The sequence below is a fragment of the Mobula hypostoma genome, chromosome 29, assembly GCF_963921235.1.
Source record: "Mobula hypostoma chromosome 29, sMobHyp1.1, whole genome shotgun sequence".
NCBI lineage: Eukaryota > Metazoa > Chordata > Chondrichthyes > Myliobatiformes > Myliobatidae > Mobula > Mobula hypostoma.
Window position 1 is genome coordinate 8047707 of NC_086125.1, and position 17045 is coordinate 8064751.

The 17045-nt window shown below is 45.0% G+C and overlaps 1 protein-coding gene across 2 annotated transcripts in view; it reads right to left on the reverse strand.

The window, feature by feature from the left end:
• LOC134339325 (hemicentin-1-like) overlaps window positions 1-17045 on the reverse strand; it is a 73120-nt gene that overhangs the window by 44638 nt on the left and 11437 nt on the right. Inside the window, exon 1 of one of the 2 annotated variants that reach the window (XM_063035729.1) lies at window positions 8359-8759. The exons of the other annotated variant lie outside the window; for it this stretch is intronic. Coding sequence (XP_062891799.1) covers window positions 8359-8419 — 61 coding nt within the window. The 5' untranslated portion in view covers window positions 8420-8759. Of the gene's footprint in view, window positions 1-8358; window positions 8760-17045 lie in introns of those variants that run through there. 2 annotated transcript variants of the gene reach the window in all.

Below are 17045 nucleotides of genomic sequence, written 5' to 3' on the forward strand. Positions count from 1 at the left end.
GTGGATAGAGAATTGGTTGGCAGAGAGGAAGCAAAGAGTGGGAATAAACGGGACCTTTTCAGAATGGCAGGCAGTGACTAGTGGGATACCGCAAGGCTCAGTGCTGGCACCCCAGTTGTTTACAATATATATTAATGACTTAGACGAGGGAATTTAATGCAGCATCTCCAAGTTTGCGGATGACACGAAGCTGGGCGGCAGTGTTAGCTGTGAGGGGGATGCTAAGAGGATGCAGGGTGACTTGGATAGGTTAGGTGAGTGGGCAAATTCATGGCAGATGCAATTTAATGTGGATAAATGTGAGGTTATCCATTTTGGTGGCAAGAACAGGAAAACAGATTATTATCTGAATGTTGGCCGATTAGGAAAAGAGGAGGTGCAACGAGACCTGGGTGTCATTGTACACCAGACATTGAAAGAGGGCATGCAGGTACAGCAGGCAGTGAAAAAGGTGAATGCTATGCTGGCATTCATAGCAAGAGGATTCGAGTACAGGAGCAGGGAGGTACTACTGCAGTTGTACAAGGCCCTGGTGAGACCACACCTGGAGTATTGTGTGCAGTTTTGGTCCCCTAATCTGAGGAAAGACATTCTTGCCATAGAGGGAGTACAAAGAAGGATCACTAGATTGATTCCTGGGATGGCAGGACTTTTATATGAAGAAAGACTAGATCGACTAGGCTTATACTCGTTGGAATTTAGAAGATTGAGGGGGGATCTTATTGAAACGTATAAAATCCTAAAGGGATTGGACAGGCTAGATGCAGGAAGATTGTTCCCGATGTTGGGGAAGTCCAGAACGAGGGGTCACAGTTTAAGGATAAAGGGGAAGCCTTTTAGGACCGAGATTAGGAAAAACTTCTTCACACAGAGTGGTGAATCTGTGGAATTCTCTGCCACAGGAAACAGTTGAGGCCAGTTCATTAGCTATATTTAAGAGGGAGTTAGATATGGCCCTTGTGGCTAAAGGGATCAGGGGGTATGGAGAGAAGGCAGGTACAGGGTTCTGAGTTGGATGATCAGCCATGATCATACTGAATGGCGGTGCAGGCTCGAAGCGCCGATTGGCCTACTCCTGCGCCTATTTTCTATGTTTCTAATTCAGGAGAATATTAGTAAACATACAGAATTAGTAACTAAATGACAGAAGAGGTGCAACACAGGTAGATGAGAAAAATAAGGAGATCATTCACAAGGTTCAGACTAAACAGTCCAAATACTGAAGTACAATAAAGTCTGCTGATGCTGGAAACCCAAAGACCGAGAGACACAGAGAGAGCGAGAAAGAGACACACAAAAAAAAAATCAGTAGGTCAGACAGCATCTTTGGAAATGAATGAACAGTCGATGTTTCAGAGTGAGACCCTTCTTCAGGACTCCAGAGGACCATAAGATTTAGGAGCAGAATTCGGTCATTTGGCCCATCGAGTCTGCTCCACCATTTTACCATAGCTGACCCATTTTCCCTCTCAACCACAATCTCCTGCCTTTTCCTCATAAACCTTCACACCCTGACCAATCAAGAATCTATCAACCTCCACTTTAAATATACCCAATGACTTGGTCTCCACAGTTGCATTTGGCAACAAATTCCACGGGTTCACCACTCTCTGGCTAAGGAAATTCCTACTCATCCATGTTCTAAATAGACATCCTTATTCTGAGCCTGTACCCTTGGGTCTTAACCCCCTCCCCCCATCTTAGGAAACATCCTCTCCATTGAGACTTTCCTCACTCCCAACTCAAAAGAATACCACCAACATATACAATCCTTGTGCGAATGAGGCTGAAAGACAATGCACAGTGTCGATACAATGAACATATAAAACGAGAATTAATGCATGGATAAAAGACTGGTGTGGAAAAGAAGAGGCACTTGCACTATTTCTGGGACAAGAACCAATAGTTCCATGCCTGAGCAGAATGCGTTACTAGGGAGGACTCCTGCCCCATTACAATAGAGCCAACACAAGCTTGAATACATCTTCCACCTGGGCACTTTCGTAGCTAATCAAAATCACAAAAAATCTGCAGATGCAGGTCAGGCAGCATCTATAGAAAAGAGTAAACAATTGACGTTTTGGGCTGAGACCCTTCTTTAGGGCCGAGAAGGAAGATAGAAGATGCCTGAATTAAAAGTGGGGACTGGACAATAGGAGAAAGGGAAGGACGAAGGGACCCAGGGGGAAGTAATAGGCAGGTGAGAAGAGATAAGAGGTCAGAATGAAGAATAGAGGAAGGGAGGGGGGAGGAATTTTATTCACTGGAAGGAGAAATTGATATTCATACCATCTGCAGTTTGCTGCACCAAATATTGAGTTCTCCAACTTCAGTTACCTTGCTCTCTCTGCATTTGACATACCATTTTCCACTGAAATTATTCATCTGTGATAACGGTTCTGTTTCTGGTTCAGTCAAGGGGGCGGGGTGTTTTGTGTATGCGCGCGCGTGTGTGCATATCTATCTACATACACAGTGGCATACAAAAATTTGGGCACCCCGGTCAAAATTTCTGTTACTAGTGAATAGCTAAGCGAGTAAAAGGTGAACTGATTTCTAAAAGGCATAAAGTTAAAGATGAAACATTTCTTTAATATTTTAAGCACAAAAACTTTTTTATTTCCATCTTTTACAGTTTCAAAATAACAAAAAAGGAAAAGGGCTCGAAGCAAAAGTTTGGGCACCCTGAATGGCCATACTCAGTAACACCCCCTTTGGCAAGTATCTTAGCTTTTTGTAGCCAGCTAAGAGTCTTTCAATTCTTGTTTGGGGGATTTTCACCCAGTCTTCCTTGCAAAAGGCTTCTAGTTCTGTGAGATTCTTGGGCCATCTTGCATGCACTGCTCTTTTGAGGTCTATCCACAGATTCTTGATGATGTTTAGGTCGGGGGACTGTGAGGGCCATGGCAAAATCTTCAGTTTGCGCATCTTGAGGTAGTCCATTGTGGATTTGAGGTGTGTTTGGGTTCATTATCCTGTTGTAGAAGCCATCCTCTTTTTATCTTTGGCTTTTTTTAAAAAAAAAACAACAGATGATGTGATGTTTGCTTCCAGAATTTGCTGGTATTTAATTGAATTCATTCTTCCCTCTACCAGTAAATGTTCCCCGTGCCACTGGCTGCAACACAAGCCCAAAACATGATCGATCCACCCCTGTGCTTAACAGTTGGAGAGGGGTTCTTTTCATGAAATTCTGCACCCTTTTTTCTCCAAACATACCTTTGCTCATTGCTGCCAAAAAGTTCTATTTTAACTTCATCAGTCCACAGGACTTGTTTCCAAAATGCATCAGGCTTGTTTAGATGTTCCTTTGAACTTTCTGAATAGAACTTTTTGGCCACAATGAGCAAAGGTATGTTTGGAGGAAAAAAAAACAGGGTGCAGAATTTCATGCAAAGAACCCCTCTCCAAATGTTAAGTACAAGGGTGGATCGATCATGCTTTGGGCTTGTGTTGCAGCCAGTGGCACAGGGAACATTTACTGGTAGAGGGAAGAATGAATTCAATTAAATACCAGCAAATTCTGGAAGCAAACATCACACCATCTGTAAAAAAGCCAAAGATGAAAAGAGCAACACAAACACAAAATGCTGGTGGAATGCAGCAGGCTAGGCGGCATCTATAGGAAGAAGTACCATCGGCGTTTCGGGCCGATGCTGCCTGGCCCACTGCGTTCCACCAGCATTTTGTGTGTGTTGCTTGAATTTTCAGCATCTGCAGATTTTCTCATGTAGATGAAAAGAGGATGGCTTCTACAACAGGATAATGAACCTAAACACACTCCAAAATCCACAATGGACTACCTCAAGAGGTGCAAGCTGAAGGTTTTGCCATGGCCCTCACAGTCCTCTGACCTAAACATCATCAAGAATCTGTGGATAGACCTCAAAACAGCAATGCATGCAAGACCGCCCAAGAATCTCACAGAACTAGAAGCCTTTTGCAAGGAAGACTGAGCAAAAATCCCCCAAACAAATATTGAAAGACCCTTAGCTGGCTACAAAAAGTGTTTACAAGCTAAGATACTTGCCAAAGGGGGTGCTACTAAGTACTGCCATGCAGGGTGCCCAAACTTTTGCTTTGGGCCCTTTTCCCTTTTTGTTATTTTGAAACTGTAAAAGATGGAAATAAAAAAGTTTTCTTGCCTTAAATGTTAAAGAAATGTGTCATCTTTAACTTCATGCTTTTTGGAAATCAGTTCATCTTTTACTTGCTTAGCTATTCACAGTAACAGAAATTTTGACCGGGGTGCCCAAACTTTTGCATGCCACAGTAGGTAGGTAGGGAGGGATGGATAAATGGATATAAATTCTTTACACTTCTACAAGATCTCCCTTCATTCTTCCGTCCAGTCTACTCAATGTTCTTGGGCCTGTACTCAAGTCTCAGTGTCTTTGACCTCTCTCTATAATCTAATCCCTCCTGACAACATCCTCAATTTTTTTTTTCTGCACTTTCTTATTGCAGGGTGACCAGAACTGAACACAACAGTCCAAATATTGCCTCAGCAACATCTTCTACAACTACAACATAACACCCTAACTTCTACATGCCCTAACTGATGAAGAACAGCATGCCAAAAGCCTCATCACCTTGTCTACCTGTGACACCACATTCAGGGAAACATGTACCTGTACTCCTGACTCCCTGTTTTACAACACTCCCCAGAGGCCTTTGCTGCCCGATCCTAAAGGCTTTCCCAGTCTTTGTGTGCTTAGCCCACTGCTTTACTCTCTCCACACCCATGACTCTGTGGCTAGGCACAGTTCAAGTGCCGTCTATAAACTTGCTGACAATACAGCCATTGTCGGCAGACTTTCAGATGGTTACAAGAGGTTGTACAGGAGCAAGATACATCAGCCAGTTGAGTGGTGTCACAGCAACAACCTTGCACCGACCATCAGTAAGATCAAAGAAATTATTGTGGGGTTCAGAAAGGGTAAGACAAAGGGAACACACACCAGTCCTCAGAGGGATCAGAAGTGGAAAGAGTGAGCAATTTCAAGCTCCTGCATGTTAATATCGCTGAGGATCTAACCTGGAGCCAACAGATCCATGCAGCTACAAAGAAGGCACGACAGCGGCTATATTTCACTAGGATTTTGAGAAGATTTTGTATGTCACTGCAAACACTCAAAACAGATGTACCATGGACAGCATTCTAACTGGGCAGTATCACTGTCTGGTATTGGGGGCAGTGAGGAGGGTGGGGCTACTGCACGGGATCGAAGTGAGGTGCAGAGTTGTAAATTTAGTCAGCTCCATCACGAGCACTAGCTTCTGTAGTATCCAGGACACCTTCAAGTGGTGATGTCTCAAAAAGGTGGCGTCCATCAATATGGACCCCCATCACCCAGGTCATGACTTGTTCTCATTGCTACCATCAGGAGGAAGGTACAGAAGCCTGAAGACGCACACTCAATGATTCAGGAACAGTTACTTCCCATCTGTCATCTGATTTCTGAATGGAATTTGAACCCATGAACACTACATCACTATATTTTTCTTTCTATTCATGCACTGCTTTTTAAACTAATAAAAAAAAAATCAGGTTTTTTCTCTATTACTATGCACTGCTGTCTCAGGGTCAAACTTTACAATATATACCAGTGATATTAAACCTGACACTAATTCCTGTGGCACCAACTCTGCCCTACTTTTCAATTTAAGAATATTCTCAACCTCTTCTGTAAACCACAAGCTGTGGGTTCCTCTTTCTAATTGAGACAATTCTGTTGAGTGTTATAGACTGGCTGTGTGACTGCCTGCCACTGTTCCATCTACTGACCTGTCTCATCCCTTCTTTCCCCCAGTCCACCTCACTATACACTCAATGGCCACATTAGTAGGTACCTGCTGTACAAAATAAAGTGGCCACTGAGTGTATGTTCATGGTCTTGTGCTGCTGTAGCCCATCCACTTCAAGGTTCAACGTGTTGTGTGTTCAGAGACGCTCACCACTTTTGTCATGCATTGTTATTTGAGTTACTGTCACTTTCCTGTCAGCTTGAACCAGTCTAACAATTCTCTTCTGACCTCGCTCACCATCAAGGTGTTTTTGCCAACAGAACTGCCACTCAGTTCTTTTTTGCACCATTCTCTGTAAACTCTGGAGACCGTCAAGTGTTAAAATCTCAGGAGATCTGCAGTTTCTGAGATTCACAAGCCACCCTGTATGGCACCAACAATCACTCCACAGTCAAAGTCACTTAGATCACATTTCCTCCCTATTCTGATGTTTGGTCTGAACAACTGAACCTCTTGACCACGCCTGCATGCTTTCATGCATTGACTGGCCGCTAAATGATTGGCTGATAAGATATTTATATTAATTAGCAGGTGTACCAACTACATTTGGAATGCTGTGTGGAGTTCTGGTCACCCCTCTACAAGAAGCGTGCAAAAAAGATTGACTCAAGAGATTCTGTAGATGCTGGTGTCCTAGAGCAGCACAGGCAATTCTGGAGGAAGTCAGCAGGTTGAGCAGCGTCTGTGGATGGGAATGGACGGTCGACATGTCAGGCCGGGGTCCTTCATTAGTGCGGCAGTGGGGGGGAGATGCCAGGATTGGAAAGTGGAGGAAGGGGAAGGGGAGGAGTACTGGCTAGCAGGTGCTGGGTGAGGATCAGATGGTTGGGGGGGGGGGAGGGTTTGAAGTAAGAAGCTGGGAGCAGATTTGAGGGAAGGAAATAAGGGGCTGAAGAGGAGAGCGTGGAGTGGGATGGAGAGTGGACCATGGGGAAGAGGGGAACCAGAGGGTGGTGGTGAGGGAAGTGAAGGAGTGAGAAACCCACCGGAAATGAGAAAATAAAGGGTGGGGGGGGGAAAGAGAATGTTACTGGGACTAACAGAGTTTGAGTTACAAGGAGAGGCTGGATCACATGTCTTTTGTTTTACCTGGAGTGTAGGAGGCTGGGAAGTAAATTTATAGATATTCATTAAATCACAAGGAGCATAGATAGTCCAATCACTAGGAGACACAAATTTAAAAGTGAGAGGGGGAAGGATTAAAAGAGACCCGAGGGGTAAGCAGAGTGGTGAGTATGTAGGACAATAGATGTGGGTACAATTCTAATGGTTAACAGGCATTTCAACAGGCACATGGGCCGGCTCCTTATCTCAATAAATTTAAATAATAATGCAGTCACTGAGTGTGTTCAATTGCCCATATTTTACCTTGAAATCAGTGACTTCGGTCTGGAGATGTACACCCTCAAAGTGCATCTGGAATTCTGTCATATTCCCATCACCTTGGATCTCCAATCACAAGAGATCTTACAGATCTTTCTTATTAGTCATATCAAATCTAAAATAGGCAGTTGAGTTCTGTAAAATACTGTTCCAAGAAACAAATCCCTGGCACAATTCCACAAATTCTCCATCTGTAATACTTTGCTAACTTGGTTCATTAGATCAACATGTAGATTGAAATTCCCCGTGCAGTTGTGCAAGTTCCTCTAAAACGAAAAAAAAATCCCTCGGTAATTCCCCATTCACTGAAACATAGAAAACCTACAACGCAATACGGGCCCTTCGGCCCACAGAGCTGTGCCGAACATGTCTTCACCTGAGAAATTACCTAGGGTTACCCATAGCCCTCTATTTTTCTGAGCTCCATATACCTGTCCAGGAGTCTTTTAAAAGACCCTATCACATCACAACCGGCTCCACCTAGAATTCACATTTTGTCCGAATTTGGCATTCTACCGACGACTCCCTCCTATGCCGTGTTCAACACACGTGGGCTGCTGATCTCCCGCCAAAATCTCTACCACCTCACGGGCGATCGCAGAGGCGACTGTTGCTGTCTATTTTGTCCGTGGCTTCAAGGCAATTGGATGGGCCGAGTGGCTTCCCTGTCGCCCGTTCCGCCGTCGTGTGGCGAGTCCAAGCTCGGTCTGGGACTCTGGAAATGAGTTGAAACCTCCTCACCACTTATCCATAGAACAAGGCGGACGCATTTCAAGCCAACAGTTTGGATTGTGATTGTTATTACAAGTTAATTGAACTCCCCTTTCCTCCCGGGTGTGGGAACCCGGTGAGGTTCAGCAGCAGCAGGGACACAGGGCGGCCGCGTACACCGACCCCCGTCGCAGCCCCGTCCAGCCGACGTCTCAAGGCCAGTCTAGAGGCACAATCAGCCCCCAAAATAGCACAGCACTTAAACTAAAGCAGACCAGCTGAACCCTCAGGATAAACGAAACCTCTTCCACCCGATCTTAACATCAAACTCGAAGGCAATAATGTAGTTTTTGATATTAAATAGAAAATTAAAGTATACAATCGATTATAAACCTTAAGCCATAATTACATGATTAAGTACGCAAGAGTGGGAAAACACGATAAATTTATACTAACTTGTTAATCTTAGTATCAAAATAAGAAGGAATTTCCCGCACGCGGCGAATGTAAAATCCATGTCTCTGGAACCGAGTCGACGTGATCACTACTCTTCTAACTTGGAAACTGCGCTCACCCAACCAAGCAGCTCGCTGTTAATAGAAGTGGCCTTTTATAATCTTCCGGAAATTATTTAGAAACCAATTGCGGAGAAAGCCCCGAGTAAAAATTCCGTCGTACGGTTCAAAGTTTGACCCGTTGCGGCGAAGAACGTTTCAATGGGCAGCGGTGCTCAAACAGGGGAACTCCAGTAATGTTCAATATATAAAACACGCCCTCTCGGGTTCAGCTCCGAAGTGGCGATGACCAGTGCTGAGAGGAATGTGCAGGCTGCCAACCGCTTTGTTGGTCACCGAAATGTTCACATTCACTCTGGGATTTGTCCTGAGTTTCAAACCACAGGGTACAATAATTTCATCTGGATTCGCACCACATTAACAACTCTCCCGCCCCCCACTACATTCCCATTACATTAACCCTCTCCTCTCCCCACATTCCTATCATATTAATCCCTCCTCACCACCACTCCCCACCCCCCCGATTCTCACCATCCCTGTTGCTCCTTACATTAACCCCTCCCCTGCAATCTCCAAATGAACCACTTCTCATCCACGGTTAACCCCCTCACCCACGTAATCCCGTCATATTAACCCCAGCACCTCCAGATTCCAATTACATTAACCTCTCATCTACTTAAAGTTACTTAGACCATAAGATATAGGAGCAGAAGTAGGCCATTCGGCCCATCGAGTCTGCTCCACCATTCAATCATGGTCTGATCCAATTCTTCCAGTCATCCCCACTCCCCTGCTTTGATGCCCTGGCTAATCAAGAACCTATCTATCTCTGCTTTAAATAAACCCAATGACTTGGCCTCCACAGCTGCTCATGGCAACAAATTCCACAGATTTACCACCCTCTGAATAAAGTAATTTCTCCGCATCTCAGTTCTAAACGGACGTCCTTCAATCCTGAAGTTGTGCCCTCTCGTCCTAGGACTCCCTACGATGAGGAATAACTCTGCCATATCTAATCTGTTCAGGCCTTTTAACATTTGGAATATTTCTATGACTCCCCCACTCATTCTCCTGAACTCCAGGGAATACAGCCCAACTGCTGCCATCATAGTAACCCTTTCATCATAGTACCTATTATAGTAACCCCCCCCCATAGTAAAGTCAGTGACTCACCTAATATACTCACTGACTAATGACTGGAAGATTGCACCGGTGAGCCACGGCGACATTCAGCGGGATAGGCACAATATTCCTATATATACCTCTTTTGAATTACTCTCACTGCAATCTGCAATGTACTTTTAAATCGATGCAATGATCTACAGATACCACAATGAACTTGGTGGACTCAACTCTCATGCAGACCAGTGGACAAAGGTCCATTGCCATGGCTGGAGGTGGGACTCCAGGCCAGGAATGAAACCCTCTCTACCGGGTGCAGGTTGATGGGACTAGGCAATTTAAGTGGTTTGGCATGAACGAGATGGGTCGAAGGGCCCGTTTCTGTGCTGTGCTTTTCTATGACTCTACCTACCATCTTGTTAGCAAAAATGCAGTCACTGGAGAACAAAATTGAAGAGCCAAGGGGAAGACTGCTGTATCAACAGGAAATGAGAAATTCAAACAACAGGAATTCTGCAGATGCTGGAAATTCAAGCAACACACATCAAAGTTGCTGGTGAATGCAGCAGGCCAGGCAGCTTCTCCAGGAAGAGGTACAGTCGACGTTTCAGGCCGAGACCCTTCGTCAGGACTAACTGAAGGAAGAGTTAGTAAGAGATTTGAAAGTGGGAGGGGGAGGGGGAGATCCAAAATGATAGGAGAAGACAGGAGGGGGAGGGATGGAGCCAAGAGCTGGACAGGTGATTGGCAAAGGGGATATGAGAGGATCATGGGACAGAAGGCCCAGGGAGAAAGACAAAGGGAGGGGGGATCCCAGAGGATAGGCAAGGGGTATAGTCAGAGGGACAGAGGGAGGAAAAGGAGAGTGAGAGAAAGAATGTGTGTATAAAAATAAATAATGGATGGGATACGAGGGGGAGGTGGGGCATTAGCGGAAGATAGAGAAGTCGATGTTCATGCCATCAGGTTGGAGGCTACCCAGACGGAATATAAGGTGTTGTTCCTCCAACCTGAGTGTGGCTTCATCTTTACAGTAGCGGAGGCCGTGGATAGACATGTCAGAATGGGAATGGGATGTGGAATTAAAATGTGTGGCCACTGGGAGATCCTGCTTTCTCTGGTGGACAGAGCGTAGGTGTTCAGCAAAGCGGTCTCCCAGTCTGCGTCGGGTCTCACCAATATATAGAAGGCCACATCGAGAGCACCGGACGCAGTATATCACCCCAGCCGACTCACAGGTGAAGTGTCCCTCTGACTATACCCCTTGACCATCCTCTGGGTTTCCCCCCGCCCTTTGTCTTTCTCCCTGGGCCTCCTGTCCCATGATCCTCTCATATCCCCTTTGCCAATCACCTGTCCAGCTCTTGGCTCCATCCCTCCCCCTCCTGTCTTCTCCCATCATTTTGGATCTCCTCCTCCCCCTCCCACTTCCAAATCTCTTACTAACTCTTCCTTCAGTTAGTCCTGACGAAGGGTCTCGGCGTGAAACGTCGACTGTACCTCTTCCTAGAGATGCTGCCTGGCCTGCTGCGTTCACCAGCAACTTTGATGTGTGTTGGTTGAAATGAGAAATTGTTGTTTTCTGTGTTTTACTGAGACGTGGCCTACTCCCAGTATGCCAGCTATGACAATCAGACCTAAAGGCTTCTCAATGCACAGGATGGACCAAACTGCTATTCAGAAAAGACAAGAGGTAGAGATGTGGGTTTCATGCTAAACTCTTAGTAGTGCTCCAATGTGGCAGTGTTGTCAAACTCATATTCCTCCAAACTTAAACACTTTAACAATCAAATGACATCTGTCCTATTTATCTAAGGAGTTCATATCCATGATCCTCACTGAAGTTTATATACCACCAGCGGCCAACTATAATCAAGCAATTGAGATACTGCATAATACCATCTTCAAACAAGGAACAGTCTTTCCTAACGCATTTCAAATCATAGTCGGGCATAGTCAAACATACTCAATCAGGCACATTTGAAGAAATCCCTGCCCAATTACCACCAGCATATAACCTGTAGCATCAGAGGTCCCAACACACTAAACCACTGTTATACTAAAATAAGGAATGCCTACCGTTCCATGCCCAGACCACATGTTGGTAAATCTGATCACTTGGCTGCCCTTCTACCTGCATACAGGCAGAGGCTAAAGAGCAAGGCCCCAGAGATTAGGAAAGGATTGCTTTGAGTCAGCAGACTGGACCGTGTTCAAGGACTCATCTCTGGATCTGAATAAATACACCATGGTTGTCATAGACTTCATAAAAAAATTATAGGCAAGTGTGCCCTCACAAAATCCTTCAGAGTTTTCCCCAACCAGAAACCTTGAATGAACCATGAGCTCCTCAGTCTGCTGAGGGCCAGATCAGAAGCATTCAAGTCTGGTGACCAAGAAAGTTACAAGGTGTCCAGGGCCTCTGATCTGGCCCTCATAAGATTGCAGATGTCCAGAAAGCATCTCACGGAAGAAGTGTTCAATTCTAGACTAAACTTGAATCAACGAAGGATGCTCAACAGTTGTGACAGGGCTAGAATGCTGCCGCCTCTTATAAAGTAAAATCAAGGGACATAGGTGACAACTGGCCTTTGCTTCAAGATGAGCTCAATGCCTTCTCTGCTTGCTGTGACCATTAAAACATAGAGGAAACATCACAAACTCCCACAGCCCCTCATGATCCTTTGATTTCAGTCTCTGAGGTTGACGTGCGATCAGCCTTCAAGAGGATGAACCCACGAATAGCATTTGGCCTAAACAGGGTACCTGGCCAAATACTGAACACCTGTGCTGATTAACTAGCTGGAGTGTTCACTAATATCTTTAACCTTTCACTTTAGTAGTCTGAGGTACCCACCTGCTTCAAACAGGTTTCAGTTATACCAGTGCCTAGGAAGAATGGTAAACTGCATCAATGACTATCATCCAGTAGCTCCACAGTGATGAAGTGTTTTGAGAAGTTGGTAATGAAACATATCAACTTCTACCTGAGAAGTGCCTTGCTATTGTTGTTCCTTTTCGTGCCTTGTGGTGCTTTGGGCAGTATTTTTTTCCATTTCCTTAACATTGCGAGGCCAAGTTGCTAGCTCAACATTCAATCCAGCATGGATAAAAAGCATGTAAGGGGCCAGCTGAATTCAAACCCGGGACCATTTGCCTCAAAGTCTGGTGCTGATGCCACTACACCACTGGCTGGCTAAAAGCGACTTGGATCCACTTCAGTTAGCCTACCGGTGCAACAGGCCTACAGCAGATGCCATCTCGTTGGCTCTTCACTGAAGCGTGCAACATCTGGCCAGCGAAGATCTAAACATCAGGATACTCTTTATCCACTACAGCTCAGCATTCAATACCATCATCCCCTCAAAGATCATCAGTAAGCTTCAAGATGTTGGTCCCAATACCTCATTGTGCAATTGGATCCTCAATTTCCTCACTAGCGGACACCAGTCAGATAGGATTGGCAAGAACATCTCCTCCACAATCTCCATTAGCACAGGTGGACCACAAGTCTGTGTGCTTAGCCCCCTGCTCTACTCACTTTATACTTATGATTGTGCAGCTAAGTACAGCTTCAATGCCATATTCAAGTCTGCTAATGACCCAACTGTCAAAGGCCAAATCAAAGGTAGTGACGAATCAGCATATAGGAGCGAGATTGAAAATCTAGCTGAGTGGTGCCACAACAACAACCTCTCACTCAATGTCAACAAGACCAAGAAACTGATTATAGACTTCAGGAGAAGGAAACCAGAGGTCCATGAGCCAGTCCTTATCGGAGGATCAGAGGTGGAGAGGGTAAGAAACTTCAAATTCCTCTGTGTTATCATTTTGGACAACCCGTCCTGTACCCAGCAAGTAAGTGCAATTACGAACAAAGCACAGCAGCACCTCTATTTCCTTAGGAGTTTGCAAAGATTTGGCATGACATCTAAAACTTTGACAGACTTCTATAGATGAGTGGTGCAGAGTATATTGGCTGGTTACATCACAGCTTAATATGGAACCACCTATGCCTTTGAATGGAAAATCCTACAAAAAGTAATGGATATGGCCCAGTCCATCACAGGTAAAGCCTTCTCCACCATTGAGCACATCTACACAGAGCATTTTTGCAGGAAAGCAGCATCCATCATCAGGGACCCCCACTCCCACCACCCAGGTCATGCTGTTTTCTCACTGCTGCCATCAGGAAGAAGGTGCAGGAGCCTCAGGACTCACACCATCAGGCTCTGGGACAGCTATTACCCCTCACCCATCAGGTTTTTGAATCAGAGAGGATAACTTCACTCAACTTCCACTTGCCCTCAACCTATGGACTCACTTTCAATGACCATTCACATCACGTTCTCCATATTGATTGCTTATTTATTTATATGATTATTTCTTTCCTTTTGTATTTGCAGAGTTTGTTGTTTTTGCACGTATATTGATTCTGTTTTGGTTATTACTCCATTATGATTTATTGAGCATGCCCACAAGAAAATGAATCTCAGGGCAGTATATGGTGACGTACAGTACATGTATTTTGATAATAAACTTACTTTGAACTTTGAACTTTAAAATTTCTGTACATCCATTAAACTAACTCATCAACCCAGATTTCGTATGAGTCACCTTTTCAGCCCTAGGTAAACATGACAACAACTTTCTCACTCCCAATTTCCAGTTACAGTAATCCATCCTCTTGCAGTTGGTTCTCCTTATGGTAACCCTTAATTCCTTACTTATCACTACATTCAAATCCCAGTTACTTACCATAATAGCATTACAATACCTACACCATTAGCATCCATTGCAGTGTCTTCCTCATACCTAACTGACCATTACACCCACAGCACCAAATTCAAAGTAAATGTATTACAGTACCAAAGTATGAATATGTCACCATATACTACTTTGAGATTCATTTTATTGCAGGCCTATACAGGAAAGTAGAAGCCCCTCCAATGGTCGGGGTCAGCTATGGATATTGCAACCCAGCTGTTGACAAGTTACTCAGGTCAGGGCAGCAGGACATGGAGAGCAAGCTGGTGCCTCTGCAGCTGGTTTCCCCTCCACGCAGCTGATAAATCCAAAGGAACAGTAGAGACCGAAGCTGAGACCAGGCGACATCTCTCAGACACCTCCTCATACCTACCCCTCGAGGAGGACCCCACTCCACACCATCAGAAACCTGTGTCTCCAACACTATCATTGACCTCATCCACTCCAGAGAACTCCCAACCACTGACCACTCCTTACTCCACACTGCTTGCTTCTACCTCCTACCCAAGATCCATGAACCTGACTGACTGGGTAGGCCTATTGTCTCTGCCTGCTCCCGCCCTACCGAACTCATGTCTTCATATCTCAATTCCATTGCATCCCCCTTCACCCCTACATCCGCGACTCTTCCCATGCTCCCGATCTTCTCAGTAGACTTTTAATCCCCTAGCCCTGACCGCCTCATATTCACCATGGATGTTGAGACCGTAAACACTTATATCCCCCATCAGGAAGACAACAAAGCTCTCCACTTCTTTCTTGGCAAAAGAACCAACCAATCACCCTCCCCCATCTGGCAGAACTGTTCTTCACCCTGAACAATTTTTTCTTCAGCTCTTCCCACTTTCTCTAAACCCAAGGGGTAGCCATGGGCACTCACACGGGCAAAGCAATGCATGCCTCTTCATCGGCTATGTAGAACATTCCATGTTCGAAGCCTTCCTTGGCTATACTCCTCAACCCTTCCTCTGCTACACTGATGACTGCTTTGGTGCTGCTTCATGCACTCATGCTGAGCTCAACAATTTTATCTATTTTGCCTCCCACTTCCACCCTGCCCTTAGATTCACTTGGTCCATCTCTGACATTTCCCTCCCCATTCTTGATCTCTCTGTCTCCATCTCTGGAAACAAACAAACTGACAACTTTTATAAACCTACTGATTCCGATGGTTATCTCAACTATACCTCTTCCCACACTATCTCCTGTAAAAATTCTATTCCCTTTTCTCAGTTTCTTCGTCTCCACTGCATCTGTTCCCAGGATGCGGCCTTTCCTTTCCTCCTTTAAAGATGCTGTCCTCACCCGCTTTTCTTCTATTTCCTGCACATCCCCCTCCACTTTCCGCAGGGATTGCTCACTCTGTGATTCCCTTATCCATTCATTCCCTCCCCACTAATCTCCCTTCAGGCACTTATCCATGCAAGCTGCTTAAATGCTACACCTGCCCATACACCTCCTCCCTCGCCTCCATTCAAGGCCTTCCAGGTGAGGCAACGCTTCACCTGCGAAACTTGCTGGGGTCATCTATTGTGTCCGGTGTTCCCGAAGCAGTATCCTCTACATTGATGAGACAGGTTGTAAATTGGGGGACTGCTTCATCGACCTCAAGTGAGACCCGGTGGCTAAACATTTTAATTCCCATTTTAATGCTTTAATCCATGGCCTCCTCTTGTGACAAAATGAGGCCATCCTCAGGGATGTCTGGGTACCCTTCGACTGGTTTTAAGGTGCCAGAAACCCATCTTTGCTTCTCCTCCTGCCAGGAGAAACGGTTCCACCAGGCTTAGTAGCCGAGCAACACATGAAAGTCAGGAGCTGGACTTGGTTGTCAGAGGCTATTTGAAATGCGCGCCATTGGGAGCATTTAATAGGTAGTGGGAGCTTATCCCCAGTTCCACCACCCCCAACCCCACCACACCAGCGCTAATAACCTTAACAAACACAGGGAAATAAATAATACAATTAAATTTATAAAAAACCATACATAAAGACTGAACAAGCAGCCAATATACAAAAGAACGTGAGTTGTAGAGTCCTTGAAAGTGAGATTATGTAGGGTGTGAAAACAGTTCAGAGTCGAAGTGTGTGCAGTTATCCATGTTGGTTCAAAACTTAGCCACGTGCTTGTAGAGTAATAACTGTTCCTGAACCTGGTGCTGTGGGACCTAAGGCTCCTATAGTTTCTACCTGATGGTTGCAGTGAGAAGAGTGTGTGGTCTGGGTGGTGGAGGTCCTTGATGACAGAATCTGATTTCTTGTGGCAGCACTCCTTGTAAAATACGCTCAATGGTAGGGAGGGCTTTTTGTTCTCCTCCCCCCACCCCCACTCACTCCACATTTCAGTAATAAAACTCCCACACCTGTTTAATCATTGGACTAGCAATTCTCTTCTTTTAATGTGCAGTTACCACGACACAAAACTGAGGGGAATCCCAGTTTTGAGTTTGTCTTAAAAGACGTTATCAACTTTTGTTCTAAAAATGGAATGTTACGTTATTAAGGAAAAGAGGAAGTACAGCAAAAGCCAAGAAACCCATTTAAAACTTGTTGCTGAACAATGGCGTAAACAGGAAGGAAATGGATGGTATACCAGGCTTCATCACAAGAAGATTTGAATTCATGAGTGTCTTGCTGCAGTGACACTCTGTCTGGAGTTTTGGTCTCCTTATCTGAGGAAGATTGTTTTTGCCACAGAGAAAGTGCAAAGAATGTTCACTAAGCTGAGTATAGTGATGG